The following is a 15065-nucleotide window of genomic DNA, read 5'->3' on the forward strand; positions in this document are numbered from 1 at the left end:
ACAAATAGAAAACAACTGAATGTTGTGCAGTGCACGCTTAAACCCAGAACTTGCGGGGCCTCTACAGGCGGGTGCGCACAGTGTATACACCCGGAGAGGCCGCAATTTACGGCCTCGGCCTTAAATTAGCTCCACCTTGCTTGGTCAAATTCATGTTCTAAAAGATAATCTGCTGCACATTGGGTTCCGGACATGTTAACTCACCTTGTCTTGGGATCAGTACTTTGTGTGGGGGAAGCAGAGAACACTGGGCTTTCTAACTCCAAAGTTTTGTCAGATTTCAGTCTTCACCGTTCCTTTCTTTTTCTTTCATCAAGTCTTTCCTGAAACTGGGAAATGTTTGTGTGACGGCTTGATGTTTTCCCATTTACAGGAACCCAGTGGCCAGCAGCAGCAGGTTGCTATGGAAACGTCCTCTGAACATGCAACCTATTCCTACCAGCACAACAAGTAAACCTGAGGTAGGCAGCTAATCCTCTCAGTATAGAATTTCTGTTGCACCTGTTCCGTTGCTCTCAGCCTTTTCTCCTCTCATTTTTAATCATTATGTTTTCCTTCTTCCTGTCCGACATTCTCTCTGGACTCCCACCTGTTCCTGGGCCGTTGCCAATGGCCACTCTTGATGCCACCTGCTATGAAGTGCATGGGAGGAGCCTTGCCTTCCAGTTCTTTTCGTCCCGGTGGCAAAGCCCGACCTGAGGGCATGGCTGGATTTTCTATTGGCTAGCAATTTCCTGTGCATGTGACATTTATCCCACAGCCAAAGCCATGTCCCCAGTACTACGGAGGTATTTCTAGCCAGGAGTGATGGGTACGAACCTGCGCACTACACTTGTAACAAAGCTGTGCTTCAATGCCAAGCTTTTTAACCCTCAGACCTGAGAACCTGGCCAACGTCACTGTTTTATTAAACGGATGGACAGTCTGAAACGAGCCAAAACTTGTGACCCAGGAAGATGGGGCAATGAGACTAGAGAATGAGCAGAAACAGCCTGGAGAACAGGAAAAGTGTGGTCAGAGCTGAGTCGTATGCAAAAGTCAAGTAGAAATGGGCTACAACGTAGCTCAACCTTCAGCTTCACACCTCAACACATAAGGACATAAGAAATAGAAGCACAACAATGAACCCCCTTATTTTTGGGGAAAGCGGTCATTTTAACAGATTACACGACCCATTCAATGTTTCGCGCATGCACAGGACCGACAAGCAGCTGGAGCAGGAGGAGGCCATTCGGCCCCTCGAGCCAGCTCCGCCATTCAACAAGATCATGGCTGATCTTCGAGCTCAACACCTTCCCGCCCGATCCCCATATCCCTTAATTCCCTTCGTATCCCAAAATCTATCAGTCGATACCTTGAAGATGCACATCTCTAGAGTCCACACTATTTTCACCCTTCCTTTCCCCCATCACCCTCAGCTCAGAACAAACATACGGTTTAGTCCTCGGAGCACTTGCCATAGCTTAAGGCTAGTTACCAAATCTAGCATCAAAGTGCTCAGGTCCTGGGACCCAAACCCATAACCACAGTACTGGGAGACAGCCACTCTTTAACCCTAGATTGTCACGGTCAAATACTTGGATAGAAAACGTCATTCTGAAGATGATCAAGTTAATAAGAGTTACTCACACCGAACTGAAATAGTTCTTTAGATAAACTTAAAAAAATCTTGGCAAGGCCGTGATGAGGGCAAGACTCGCACTTCATGTGGGTGAGGCACCCATGAAACCACACCCCATCATGAGGAAAGGGACTCAGTATTGTCCTGCTTATGGTGCTCCATGAGCAACCTGCAGGTCCAGAGTTCAAGTCCCACCTAAGGCAAGTTGTAAAGTTGGCCTCAATCAATCTGGTCATTTACAGGCTGGCACCAGAAACAAAGAAATGACGGGTCTGGTTTAAAAACCCCGATTTGTTCATTAATGGCCTTCCGGGAAGGGAACCTGCCATCCCTACACTATGTGATTGAGGCTGAAGTGGGTAAGCAAACCCCTCAATTGTCGGGGAGAAACACAATCACTCGACAAGGCGGCCCACCACCACTTCAGGGCAACTTGCAGGTGAGGCCTTATGCGCATCTATCTCAACAACAACAACTTGTATTTATATAGCGCCTTTAACGTAGCGAAACGTCCCAAGGTGCTTCACAAGAGTATTATGAGATAAAACAATTTGACACCGAGCCGCATAAGGAGAAATTAGGGCAGGAGCTTGGTCAAAGAGGTCGGTTTTAAGGAGCGTCTTGAAGGAGGAAAGAGATGTAGAGAGGCGGAGAGGTTTAGGGAGGGAGTTCCAGAGCTTGGGGCCCAGCAACAGAAGGCACGGCCACCGATGGTGGAGCGATTATAATCAGGGATGCTCAGGAGGGCAGAATTAGAGGAGTGCAGACATCTCGAGGGGGTTGTGGGGCTGGAGGCGATTACAGAGATAGGGAGGGGCGAGGGCCATGGAGGGAGCAGCTCATAAAATGATCGATTGGTGCAGACCTATTTTAAGTCTCTTTGCTTTCCTTACAGATGCGAGAGTGAGAACATGAAAGAATCAGCTCTCCTGAATCGGTGTGAACCAGAAACCAGACTGCTTTGGAGGGAAAACAAAAGAGAGAAATTTTTGCACAAGATTTGGAGAGAAAAAAAAAAACACACAAAAGTTTTTCCTTTTATTTGTAAGACATTCAACAAAGAAAGAAAAAAAAAACACAGCTATTTTGATAAACTTTCTACTTCAGTTAACCAGACATACCAAACCCGGTGGCAGAATCTGTGGAAAAGAGGTTTATTTTGATACAGGGAAGAGAGCTTATTTTTTTGAAAGTGCAACTATAGCAAATCATTATTTAAGCATTCTGAAATTGCTCAGAGTGAGAGAGGAGAAGATTACACATCAAATGTCTTTTTAACCGTGATTAGTTTTTTTTTGTTTTGTAAAATATCCAGGTTGATTTGAGTTCAAACCTTCACTAGGTGGAGTCCATGACCTTGTACAGTTGCGATCTTACCACAATTTGACTTGTCTGTTGCTGCCATGACGATGCTGTAGAGATTAGTGCAGTTTCCGTTTTCTTCTTTTTTTTAACGTCCTCTGTGGGAACACTAACAGAAAAACACAACTTCGAATTACAGTTTCTTGATAATCGAGATCCTTGACACAAGCCCCACGAATCCGCCCTTTCTCGCCCACCTCACCCTCTGCATGTTTCGCACAGACCGAATAACGTCTGTGGCCATGGCTAGAGGCGATCAGTTCGAATCAATGGCCTCATTGCCAAAGCTTAAAATGGATATTGTATCAAGCCATAAAACTCGCCGAATGATACAGCACAGCCAGGGGCCTTTGAAAGAGTGATCCAATTAGTCCCACTCAATCCCCATAGCCCCCTGCACATTTTTCCTTTCCCACTTCCCTTTTGAAAGTTCCTGTTGAATCTGCTTCCGCCACCCTTTCAGGCAGCGCGTTCCCGATCACGACAACTCGCTGCGTAAAAATAAATTCTCATCTCCCCGCCTCCTGCCCCCCCACAAACTCCGATCCCATTAAAGGTAAACTGGCGCACATGAGAATGACAGAGCAGTGCTGTATAATCTGGGCTACCACTTGCACCTTCATCGGCATATTTATGCTTTTATTGCAGCAGGGTGAGATTTATAAACTAGTGTAGCGTGCACAATAGTTTCAGAGCTGATCATAGGAAGAACGTAAGTGTGATTAGCCAGGCAAAAGCCTTCGGGATTCAGCTGAATGCTATAAAGAGAGAGTTAAGGTACCAGGAGAATGAGCTTTAACAGGCAGAATGGTCCTTTTTTTGACTAGTCTTGCCATCAATCATTTTAACGGGAGTTTGGTTTGCTTTGAGTCAAGTAGTTCTGCAAAACCCATCGCTATGTCTCTGGTTAACAAAAGTAAACCTTATCTAAAGAGGAAGGAGATGAAATAGCCAATTATTAGCACGTAGCAGGGATTGAGCCTACTCGCTAGGAAAGTTAAATGACACAATTCTAACATTAACAACATTCGAGGTACATTAATTTTCTTAGCTGTATCATAGGGCTTGGTGCATTTATGTATTGTGTGGGAAAATATCTGTTTCCGACACTGTCCTTCCCCTTTAAGAATGTTCTATGTGATGTAAACTTCAGCTCATCCAAAACTTGGCTGCCCCGTGTCCTAACTTGCACCCAGTCCCGCTCACCCATCACCCCCTGTGCTCGCTGCCCGTGTCTTAACTCGCACCAAGTCCCAATCACCCATCACCCCCTGTGCTCGCTGCCCCGTGTCCTAACTCGCACCGAGTCCTGCTCACCCATCACCCCCTGTGCTCGCTGCCCGTGTCTTAACTCGCACCAAGTCCCAATCACCCATCACCCCCTGTGCTCGCTGCCCCGTGTCCTAACTCGCACCAAGTCCTGCTCACCTATCATCCCTGTGCTCACTGCTCGTGTCCTAACTCGCACCAAGTTCCGTTCTCCCATCACCCCCTGTGCACACTGCCCCGTGTCCTAACTCGCACCCAGTCCCGCTCACCCATCACCCCCTGTGCTCGCTGACCTACATTGGCTCCTGGTCTGACAATACCTCAATTTTAAAATCCTCATCCTTAATTTCAAATCCCTCCGTGGCCTCGCCCCTCCCTATCTCTGTAATCTCCTCCAGCCCCACAAACCCCCGAGATGGCTGCGCTCCTCTAATTCTGCCCTCTTGGACATCCCTGATTATAATCACTCCACCATCGGTGGCCGTGCCTTCTGTTGCCTGGGCCCCAAGCTCTGGAACTCCCTCCCTAAACCTCTCCGCCTCTCTACCTCTCTTTCCTCCTTCAAGATGCTCCTTAAAACCTACCTTTTTGACCAAGCTTTTGGTCACTCAGAGTCCATGTCTGATTATCTTATCATGGATTTCCCTCTGCTACTTTAAAGGAACATTGAAGTTCTTCTCCTGGATGTTAATCAAGTAGTGTTGTTAATAACTCTCCAGTTCTCAATCCCCCTTTCCAACCAATACCTTTCATTTAAAGGTTCCAATTAAACCCTGAATCATCTCCCTTCTGTGGGAGTTTGGTCTCGTGGGTGGAAAATCCGTTTTTCTAATCTTTAACTTTGTGCGAGTTTTCTATTGTCCTGCTGTCCCAGTTAACTAGCTTCATAGCTTGGACTTTATCTGCAACGTTTAAATACCTAACCTGAAGTTAAATATATGCTACTAACTCAAGGGCAATACATTGCGTTGGGATAATCCACTTACAAACAATCTGACAAAACGTTTAAGGGATTATCCATCCGAATGGACACCTTGTCCCTGAGGGCAGCAAATGATTCCTAAATGATAGACACAGTGATGTTCATCTGATTGTTTCAAAGTTGCTGCACAATCACTCAAGTTCTTGTTTTTTTTAATCATGAGGCAACTGATCTCCAACAACAACATAAAAGATTACAAATGGCCTCAATGTGAGCAAATCAGTCAGGTATCCTTGCTTGTGATGTCTATCCAGTGGCCAAGAGCACGGGTGGGGGGCTATAGTGACCACACCCCCTGCCCGTCAGTCACAGTGAACTGACACTTGCCCGCTTGAGCAAATTACTGGAGGGTGCCTGGCACGAACTATACCCCGGTTTAAGTCAGTACCCCCGGAAAAGGAGAAAAAAGTGTGTGTGTGTGTGTGTGTGTGCGCGCGTGCCTGTGATAGGAACAGCCACAAGAGGGAGTCCTCTCACTGTGTGGGCCTGCAACTGTGAGCTTCAACTTGACATATTACAGGCTCCGGCAGTGAAGGTAACCGACAAGAGCTGCACTGCGAGCCAGTTAGGAGCCAATTCTTTCAATAAAAGCTGACTTGTTCTCAGCAGGGATTAAGTATTTGATTTGAATTTTTTTTAAGACAGATTTTTGAATGATAAGGGGTTCAAGGGTTATTGGGGAGTGGGCAGGGAAGTGGAGTTGAGGCCAAGATCAGATCAGCCGTGATCTTATTAAATGGCGGAGCAGGCTCGAGGCGCCCAATGGTCTATTCCTGCTCCTATTTCTTACGTTCTTTAATGGGGTATTCATTGCACTTTTAAGTTTTAAGGCGAGCCAGTATTAAAATAACAACTTGCATCTATGTAGCGTATATTTATTTGGCTCAGTTGGTAAGAGTCAGAGGTCGGGGGTTCAAGTCCCACTCTAGGACTGGAGCACAAAATCTAGACGGAGACTTCAACAGACACGGACCAGAACCATATGAATTTATTGCACACAAGGAGACCATTTGGCCCATCGTTTGTGTGTGCTCGCTCTTTGTTGTCCCTCAGATGAGATACTAAACCGAGGCCCCGTCTGCTTGTTTGAGTGGATACAAAATATCGCATGATTTGAAGAGCAAGGAGTGATTCTCAGAGAACTGGCCAAGATTCCCCCGTCAACCATCACCACTCCAAAAAAAAATACAGACGAGATTCATTGGCTGTGTTCCGTTTGTGGAACTTGCTCTGCGCAAAAACTGGCTGAGGACGTAGTCATACAAGTTGAATCTCTCCATGTAGAACACCAAAGGCAAGGTGAACACGTTGCCCTAAACCTGGCTTACACGCCCTCTGCCCTACAATAACCTCTTGCCATGTCTTCACTGAGTATCTTTCAACTCATGGAGTGACTCCTGCCAACGAACCACGGAGTGACTCCTGCCAACGAACCGGAAGCTGCCCAGAAGTATTCTGCGGCATAACTGTCAGGGTCCCAAATTTTAAAAAATAACCTTCCCAACAGACGGAGGTCTGCGTAAATGGCAGCTCTCGTGGTTTTTTTCCCCCGTTGGAAATAATTTTATTGAAAAGAAATGCAAATAAAATTAAAAACGCACATCATTTTCCCAGTAACGATTTGATTTGTAAACACACAGCTAACAGGATAATGTCTACTGCCATTTCTGCCCGACTGCATTTTTGAATTAAAGACGGTTCCACATTAAAAATCGCCAAGATTCCTCAGCCGAAAGCTCCAGGCTCAAATTTAGCTCAAGTTTTATATGTTTCTCTTTTTTTAAAGATCTTTCCGCTGATCGAAGCCGGGAACATGCTCAACTTCGCCGTTAAACCTGCAGAGTCTTCCTGTCCAAATATTTACATCGAAATCGTGGTCATTAGCATTTTACAAGCATTAGGATTTTATGAATAGTTAATGTCCGTTCTATAATGTATTTGCTTCATGGGTTCTTTGCTTAAGAATCCATAACAACACATTGCTATTAAGAACTAGTTGGTTTATTAGCAAAGGTTTAATAATCACACGACACATTACCAGTTCATCCACCAGGCTCACAACCACCTGCCTCATCGTGGATCCTCCGAACCCAACTGGCTGGGGTTTTATTGAGTCTTGTGAACATCACGTGACTGGCTAAGCCACTCCCAACTCAGCAGCTCTACAACTATTTTAAGTTGAACCTATAAATCAAGTGGCCCCTTATTAAAGGGGCACTAAAACCAACAAATTCAAAATAAAACTTTTTAACAATAAACAGTAAATGGAGATCTTTCAACTATTTCGACTATCCCCCTCCGCCCCCCCGCCCCCCCCCGCACAGGGTGCCCAAAGATCAGGAGTGTGGGACTGAAGTGCAGCCAGAATTTGAGGAGCAGCCCCTTCAAATAATGGAACAGGGGCTGCAACCTCTCACATTGAACATAGACATGGAACATGGACTTCTCCCGACCGCAGAAATTGCAGGTGGCCTGGGAGCCCGTGAACCGACTTAAAGACATATTGCACAGGACTCAACAGCTCTGCAAACCTGTGAGCATACTCCCAGGTGCATATATTATACTTTCCTAAACCTTTTTGGGGTCTGTGGCCACATTTGCGAAGCAGGGCTGTGAATTATTCCAATGACTGACAAAACGAACACAGTTTCCATCCTATCAAAATGACTGCTGACTACGAAGTCCGGCAAGAACAACCAAGAGACCTTTGGAACTGTGCACGTGCAACGACTTTATGTCATTAGCAGTAGCCGCGTCCTTTAATTTGTCCCACACCTTCTGTTCACTTGCGCACAAGACCTTTGTGAGTATGCAACCTGCCATCGGTGCCCCCTGTGGCCAGTCAGCAGGCATAACTGGCCCATCCCATTTACCCCCTCCCTTACTGCCTCCCTTCTTGGTGCAGCTAGAATGAAGTGTGTGACCGGAAATTGAGCCCTCATTTCGTCCCCCATCTCCGCTCATCCTTAATACTCAACATTGCCATTCTATCTATGTCTCCCTTTTGAAGCGGTCAATACCCGCATGACAATCAAGCCCGAAATCTTGTCACGAGGATCCCAAGTAGTCTCTTAGTTTATTTGCTGGTAATCATGAATGTGTTTAGTATATACAATCACCAGAAACTATGAGGTTTTTTTTTACACCTTCTATAGAATTCCCCGAGCAGAAAGGGAGCCACTTGTGGCCTATCTCTCCTTATCAGGCCTGCTCCTCAATTTTTTTCTCAATTCACAGAGAGATGTTGCTGGATTACATGCGAGTGAGAGGGGAGAAAGAATTAAGTTAGTGTTTAAGAAAAATAAATGGGGGTGGGGGGAGGGTTGGGGAAAGAGGAAAAACTAACCAGATTGAGTTGCTTCACAGCAACTGTGTTAAAACCACCCTTGACCGAAACACTCCCACAGACTTGTGGCCTTTGACGTAGCATCAATGACAGTAGGACCTGAAATTAAACAAACGTGTTCTTGGTTCGTTTAACTGAAAACATCTCCCAATTCTCAACACCTGAAAAAAAAAGAGTTAATGTTAATGCCCTCATCCCGCCCCCCACCTCACAAAAACACCTCAGGGGTGCTGCAAAAAAAGTGCAAAAAAATATATATATTTTAACAATCATAGAAGTTTTAGACATAAATGTTAAACCACAAAAAGTAACAAAGAAGCGGGTAATTTGAAGTTGTGTTGCAGACTATTTTCTTGTTTTTTTTTTCTCTCTCTGCTACTTGACTTTGCCGCGTTTAATGAAAAAAAAATTTCGCCCTAGATTCATTAGGTAGCTTTAAGATGCAAATATATTTACTTGTGTCACGCATCGAACTGTCTCTTAGAGCTTTGCGGGAAATTAGAGCGGGGTGGGGGGGGGGGGGGTAGGGGTGGGGGAGGGGGGCACAATTAGAAATGGTGCTTTCTTCACTGTTTTATCGCTAACTTTTTAAAAAGAAAAATGAATTCAACTCTTAGTAGAAATGAGACACAAAAAAAAAATGTTTGCTTTAAAATGAAATGTCTCAATTGAACACTTTTATAGATTTTTTTTTAAAACAGATGTTTGGAGAGCGAGGCAGATGCAATTTCTTTTTAGTAAATCTAGATGCTACCGCTTAATTTTTCTTTTAAATGTGTTGATAAGGATACGTTTTGTTGATGATGCAGTTGTGTTGAGTTCTGTTTTTGTGCTGAAAATAGTCTTTATTTGAATTTTCTTTTTGTTTTGTTACTGAGAGTGGACACGTTTGTAAAGAGACTTCTTTTTCCTTCTTTTTTGTGAAGTGAATGCTGTTCTATAGTGTCGGTGAAGGCATCAATTTTGGAAGGCCAAGTCCCCAGGTGCGACAAAATACAAAGCTCCTCTTCCCTGACCCCTTGCACGTCTGTCCCGCTATCGTCTCCCAATTGAAAGCAAGTGGGCTACATGGGGGACAAGATGGGACTGGGGCCTATCCGCTTCCCCTCCCGCCCCGCCATATCCACTGCGACGCATTGGCTGCTTGTGTGATATCTTCAGCGGGAGAGTGGGGCAGCTGGAGGAACGAGGTTTGGCCGACTGGAGTGGGAGGTGGCGGGGGGGGGGGGGGGCGGGGGGCGAGGGCAAACTCGAGATTTGGCCAAGCTGGCAGGGAGGGGAGCTGGAGAACGACGAGTTTACCCCCGCCCCCTAGTCTGAAGGTGGGCTTTCAAGGAGGTTCCTGGGAGCGAAATGGAGGGAGTCCTCCAGAGTCACGTTGGCTGACCGCAAAATGGTTGTTGGGGAGGGCGGGGGGGGAGGAGGGGCTCATGACCCCTACTCGATGCTACCACTGAGGACTACCCAAAGCAATCCGGTGCTCCACAAGTAAATAAACAGTGCATCATGTCCTTGCAATAAACGGGGAGACTCCAGTAAAAGGGGCGACCAACCTACTCCTGCAACACAATTCAATTGGCTATTCCAACCCGCACTGGAATTCAAGGTGGCCCATGAGGCCTTAGCCCATCTTCCTCAAACCAGTCGAACTGGCATTCTTTCTGTTGGGAGTTTGGTGCAAGAAATACTTATTTAAAACAAGTCCACCAAGATACTTGTCTTTCCCCCCCGCCCCAAAATTCTATCGGTCACTACTCTTCAATTTAATAAAAACGCACAGTCTTTAGGGGGAATTTATCAATTTCTTTTTTTGCTTCTTGACAAGACTGAAATGACAATTTTCCCCAAACCTGCTGCTTTCTTTACAATGTCGCAACTGCTCTGATGTCACAGCGGCTTCCCCATGACATCCTAAATGAAGCAGACATGTCCCCTCCCACCCTTTCATAAAACACACACACCCATGTGGGAGACCCCCTGTGCAATCCGACCTTTAGCGACCTCATCAAGGCAGGTGTCCACAAATGGGTGAGCTTCATTCAGATGGGGTGGGACCTTGATGACTGACCATCTCAGCATGGCTCCCATTTGCAGTACTCATTTTGAGGCAACCTTGCCTTTCGGGCCAAGAGAATCACTGGAAGGCACCGAGCATCGTGGCGGCAGTGGAAAACCCTCCCAGCCCGCGTCCCTCTTTCCCAGGACGTTCTCCCAGCCCCTCCAAGTTCTGCCTTGCCGTTGTATCAAATGAATATACCTGAAATTGGTGCCTGTGCTGCCTAGTTCCTAGTTAGATACAAGACAACTGACTGGGTATGTTCAGAGAGTTTTATTTACCAAAGAGTCACGATCCATCCACCAGTCATTGAGGAAGCTTTATCTCCGCTTGATTCATTTTGTTTTTTGGACATTGCTGGACTAGTTTCACCGCGTGGTTCCTCGAGATCCAGGTGCACCATTTTGTACAGTTTGCCTTGCTGCTGGCTTCTTATGGTTCATTGCTAGTCATGAAGGAAATGTACTATCATTGGTTCTGCAACCACCATCTCGCTCACTCACAGACACACACATACACACACACACCCCAAAATGTATTTTGAAACTATGAAATTGCTGATTGAATTATGTTTTTTTTAAAGGAGTGGGCAATTATTCGTAACTAGGCTGGCCCATTGCGTTTGCAAACCAGGGAGGTACTACTGATCTGAATCAGACTGGACATCAAAGGCATTGAGCTCTGTCAGCCTCTGAACCCTATCGTTTCCTGGTTGGCCCCGTTTCCTATGTACTTCTGGCTAGCTCTGTGGCCCAGTTGTGTAGTCGGTTATGGGTCCCTGAGCACATAATCTAGGCTGACACTTCATTGTCGGAGGTTTCATCTTCCAGATTAAATAGGCCTCCTCCCCAGTCTCACTGCTCAGGTGGAAGTAAAAGAACCCGTGGCCCTATTTGAAGAGGAGCAGGGGGTTTCTTCCCCCCGCCACCCGCCTCACCCTCGATGTCCTGACCAATATTCCTTCCCTCAGCCAATACCGCCCGAAATTTTTAAAGAAGCAACTTAATTGGGCGTCCAACTCAGCTGCTGTTTGCAGGAGCTTGCTGTGCACAAATTGTCCGCCACACGTGCCTACATTAAAACAGGGACAACACTTCAAACAATAAATCGTTGGCTTGCGGGTTGTCGTGAGGCGCTCGATAAAAGCAAGTGCTTTTTCTCTCGGTTGAAATCAGACACGCAAATCAGTAACGCGACATTGTGTTGACTTCTCACGGGGTTCTCGAATTGCGGCAGCCTTATGAACGGCGATGGTTATTTCAGCGTCACCAGATATCTGTCTGCAGCACATTCTCTGCGACAACCTCTAATCTTTGGCACTGTGCAACATGGCTGAAGATTCCAGGGCCATTTGCATCTTTTTCAACAGCCAATGTATTTTCACTTGGGTTTCCCCTGTTTTCGTTCACACGTAGCAACCAGAGGAAACTATCCCAGCAACAATGTCTTATGTGGAATCGTCATTGTTAGACACAGCCATAACACACAGGACAAGCCACCCTACAACCCCCTTCTTCCTCACTGGGTCGAACTCAAGACCCATTCTTTCCCAGACGTCCTTCCTTCTCTCAATCTACAGCCTTTTAAATCCGGCCTAACCACTATTTCCTGGCTTAGCCCATATTTTTCCCTGTTCCTTCAGCCTTGCCGATGTCCTGGACCTTGGCCTTTGATCTGTAACCTTTCACCTTGGCTTTCTGATTTAAATCGTGTTGTTAACCACTAACAGATGCGGGATCATTTCCTCACTGTCCCCCCCCCCCCCCTCACAAATTGTGGCTGTTCACAATATCTGTTCTGCTTCCAAATGAGCTTCATACAGCATGCCGCGCATATCATAGGACTGGGGCGAGTCGAGAGGAACAGGGCAAATTATAGCTAATCGCATTACCAGCCCTACCCCTCAAGTCTGACTCTACCCCCTATTATTTCATTCATTTAACTACCTCACAAGTGCAGGCCCTTCACTCAACTCAACCCCCCTCCCCGCCATCTATGAATCAGACAACACAGCAAGACCTCGGCCTGTTGGGCCTTCCTTTGGAGGCTGATGATCACGTGCTGCTCCCCGAACCTTCAATTGTGTGCTTTTTGTTCCTGTAACTTTACCGACAATTTCATAGTTTCAAAAAAGTTATCTGCTGCTGCTAAACCACGTGAGAGACCGTAGTGTCGAGTGTGAGTTTGTCTCCTAGCAACCGTCTCCATCCAACAACCACAGTGCAAATGTTACTGCATCTTGCTTCCTTGGTTTGAAATTGTACCCCCCCCCCGCCAAATGCGTGCTTTAAACAGCTGTCAGAGTCGAACTTCAGTAAAATCGGCAATGTAATAATTTGACAGAAATCCTTGTATCTATGTATTGTCAAATCATTAGAAAATAGCGAGGGACCTCTAGATCAGGACTAAAGGGCTTGACTTAGAAAAATGGGCCTGATGGGTTTAGATGTCAGTCTGTCACAAATTGTGACATTGGCAATTGGGTTGGTCTCTGGCTGGTGGGCCTCCACACCCTTAGGAGAATTAATGTTGACCCCCCTTCGGGCAAGGGTGGCAGCAAGAGCAGGATATGTCTCAGGGGATGTCAGTCTCTTGAAGGAGCAAAGAGATAACAACCTGGTGCCATGAAAACAGACACTGGGCCCGAAAGTTCAGGTCAGAATTGCCTCAATTCCATTGTATTTCTGAGTTGTAAGCCCAATCTGATCATGCGAGACCCTGGAGTTGCTTTTCCTGGTCTCTCATCCTCGTGCCCTTCCCGAAGGTTGAACAAGGAATGTGCTCAGAAATATCTGCTATCTCCACTCTTGAGAGCCAGCTGCTAGCAAGTAAAAGAAATGTTTATGCATTTATATAGCGCCTTTCACAACCACCGTACGTCTCAAAGCGCTGAGTGGAGAAAGAGAGTGAGTGTGAGAAGAGAGAGAGAGAGTGTGAGTGGAGAGAGGAAGAGAGAGAGTGAGTGTGTGGAGAGAGGAAGAGAGAGAGTGAGTGTGAGTGGAGAGAATGAATGTGAGTGGAGAGAGGAAGAGAGAGGGTGTGAGTGGAGAGTGAGTGCAGAGAGTGAGTGGGGAGAGAGTGAGAGTGCGTGGGGAGAGATTGAGAGTGAGTGGGGAGAGAGTGAGAGTGAGTAGGGAGTGAGTGAGGGGGAGAGAGTGAGAGTGAGTGGGGTGAGAGTGAGTGGGGAGTGAGTGAGGGGGAGAGAGTGAGAGTGAGTGAGGGGGTAGAGAGAGTGTGAGAGGGTGGAGAGAGAGTGAGGGGGTAGAGAGAGAGTGAGTGGAGAGAGTATGAGTGGAAAAGAGTGGGTGAGCGAGTGTGAGTGGAGAGAGTGAGTGTGTGTAAAAGAGGGAGAGTGTGTGTAAGGAGAGAGAGAGTGAGTGGCGAGAGAGAGAGCGAGTGGAGAGAGAGCGAGAGCGAGTGTGAGTGGAGAAAGAGAGGGGGAGAGTGAGTGAGTGGGAGAAAGTGAATGGAGAGAGAGCGAGTGTGAGTGGGGAGAGAGTAAGAGAGAGCGAGTGTGAGTGGAGAAAGAGAGAGTGAGTGGAGAGAGAGTGAGTGTGAGTGTAAAAGAGGGAGAGTGCGTGGAAGTGGAGTGTGAGTGGAGAGAGAGAGAGAATGAGTGAAGAGAGAGAGAGAGCGAGTGTGAGTGGGGAGAGAGTAAATGGAGAGAGAGAGCAAGTGTGAGTGGAGAATGTGAGAGGAGAGAGAGTGAGTGGAGACGGAGTGTGAGTGGAGAGAGTGAGTGAGTGGAGAGAGTGTGCGTGGAGAGAGAGCGAGGAGACAGAGAGAGGGAGTAGGGAGTGAATTGCAACATCAAAACATGAGGTAAAATTCATCAAGTAACAAAATCAGGACTATTGGCAACCTTGGTATCAACACCTGTAAACATGAAATAAAAAACTATGAGGGCTGGGAATCTGACATCAAAGCAGAAAATGCCTGGAACAGAAAGGCTGGGGTCCATTTTGAGTCTGTATTTCACATGTATTTAAAGCACGCATTCTAAAGGCACAGAAACGATTTGCACTTTAAAGAAATCTATCCGTGCAAAAACACGATCGTACTGGGGATGGGGGCCAAGATTGTGGGGGGGAAAAATATCAGATTTCACGCACCTCTATCCAATGTGGGTTTTTTTTTTAACTTTTGAAAATATTCATTACCGGGCATTCAGAGTTGCAAATATTTAATTCACAAATTGATGAGAATACCTCATTTTTCAGAACACATTGCAAGCTAGCTGTGGTGAGACGTCACCATGGAAGCTACTGGTATTTGTGAAATGGTTCGTGTGACCTGTCTGTGCTCACTGCCTCCCCTACTGGAAGGCCCAGTGTCCTGCACTCTGCTTGTGGTAAAATGGCATCCACTATGACCTTCACTGGAACACCAGGGCGAAGCAAATGTTATTCCGTGAGGAACTTGTTAGGAA

At 46.4% G+C, this 15065-nt stretch overlaps 1 protein-coding gene across 6 annotated transcripts in view; it reads left to right on the forward strand.

The window, feature by feature from the left end:
- LOC139240935 (RNA-binding motif, single-stranded-interacting protein 2-like) overlaps window positions 1–9067 on the forward strand; it is a 670592-nt gene extending 661525 nt beyond the window's left edge. For 5 of the 6 annotated variants that reach the window (XM_070869478.1, XM_070869481.1, XM_070869479.1 and 2 more), the window contains exons 13-14: window positions 374–461; window positions 2517–9067. In XM_070869478.1, the coding sequence (XP_070725579.1) occupies window positions 374–454 (81 nt within the window). In that variant the 3' untranslated portion in view covers window positions 455–461; window positions 2517–9067. The remainder of the gene's footprint in view (window positions 1–373; window positions 462–2516) is intronic. The other variant, XM_070869483.1, reaches the window with a different exon arrangement.
- The last annotated feature ends 5998 nt before the right edge of the window (window positions 9068–15065 follow it).

Source organism: Pristiophorus japonicus, chromosome X, assembly GCF_044704955.1.
Source record: "Pristiophorus japonicus isolate sPriJap1 chromosome X, sPriJap1.hap1, whole genome shotgun sequence".
In the NCBI taxonomy this organism is placed as follows: domain Eukaryota; kingdom Metazoa; phylum Chordata; class Chondrichthyes; family Pristiophoridae; genus Pristiophorus; species Pristiophorus japonicus.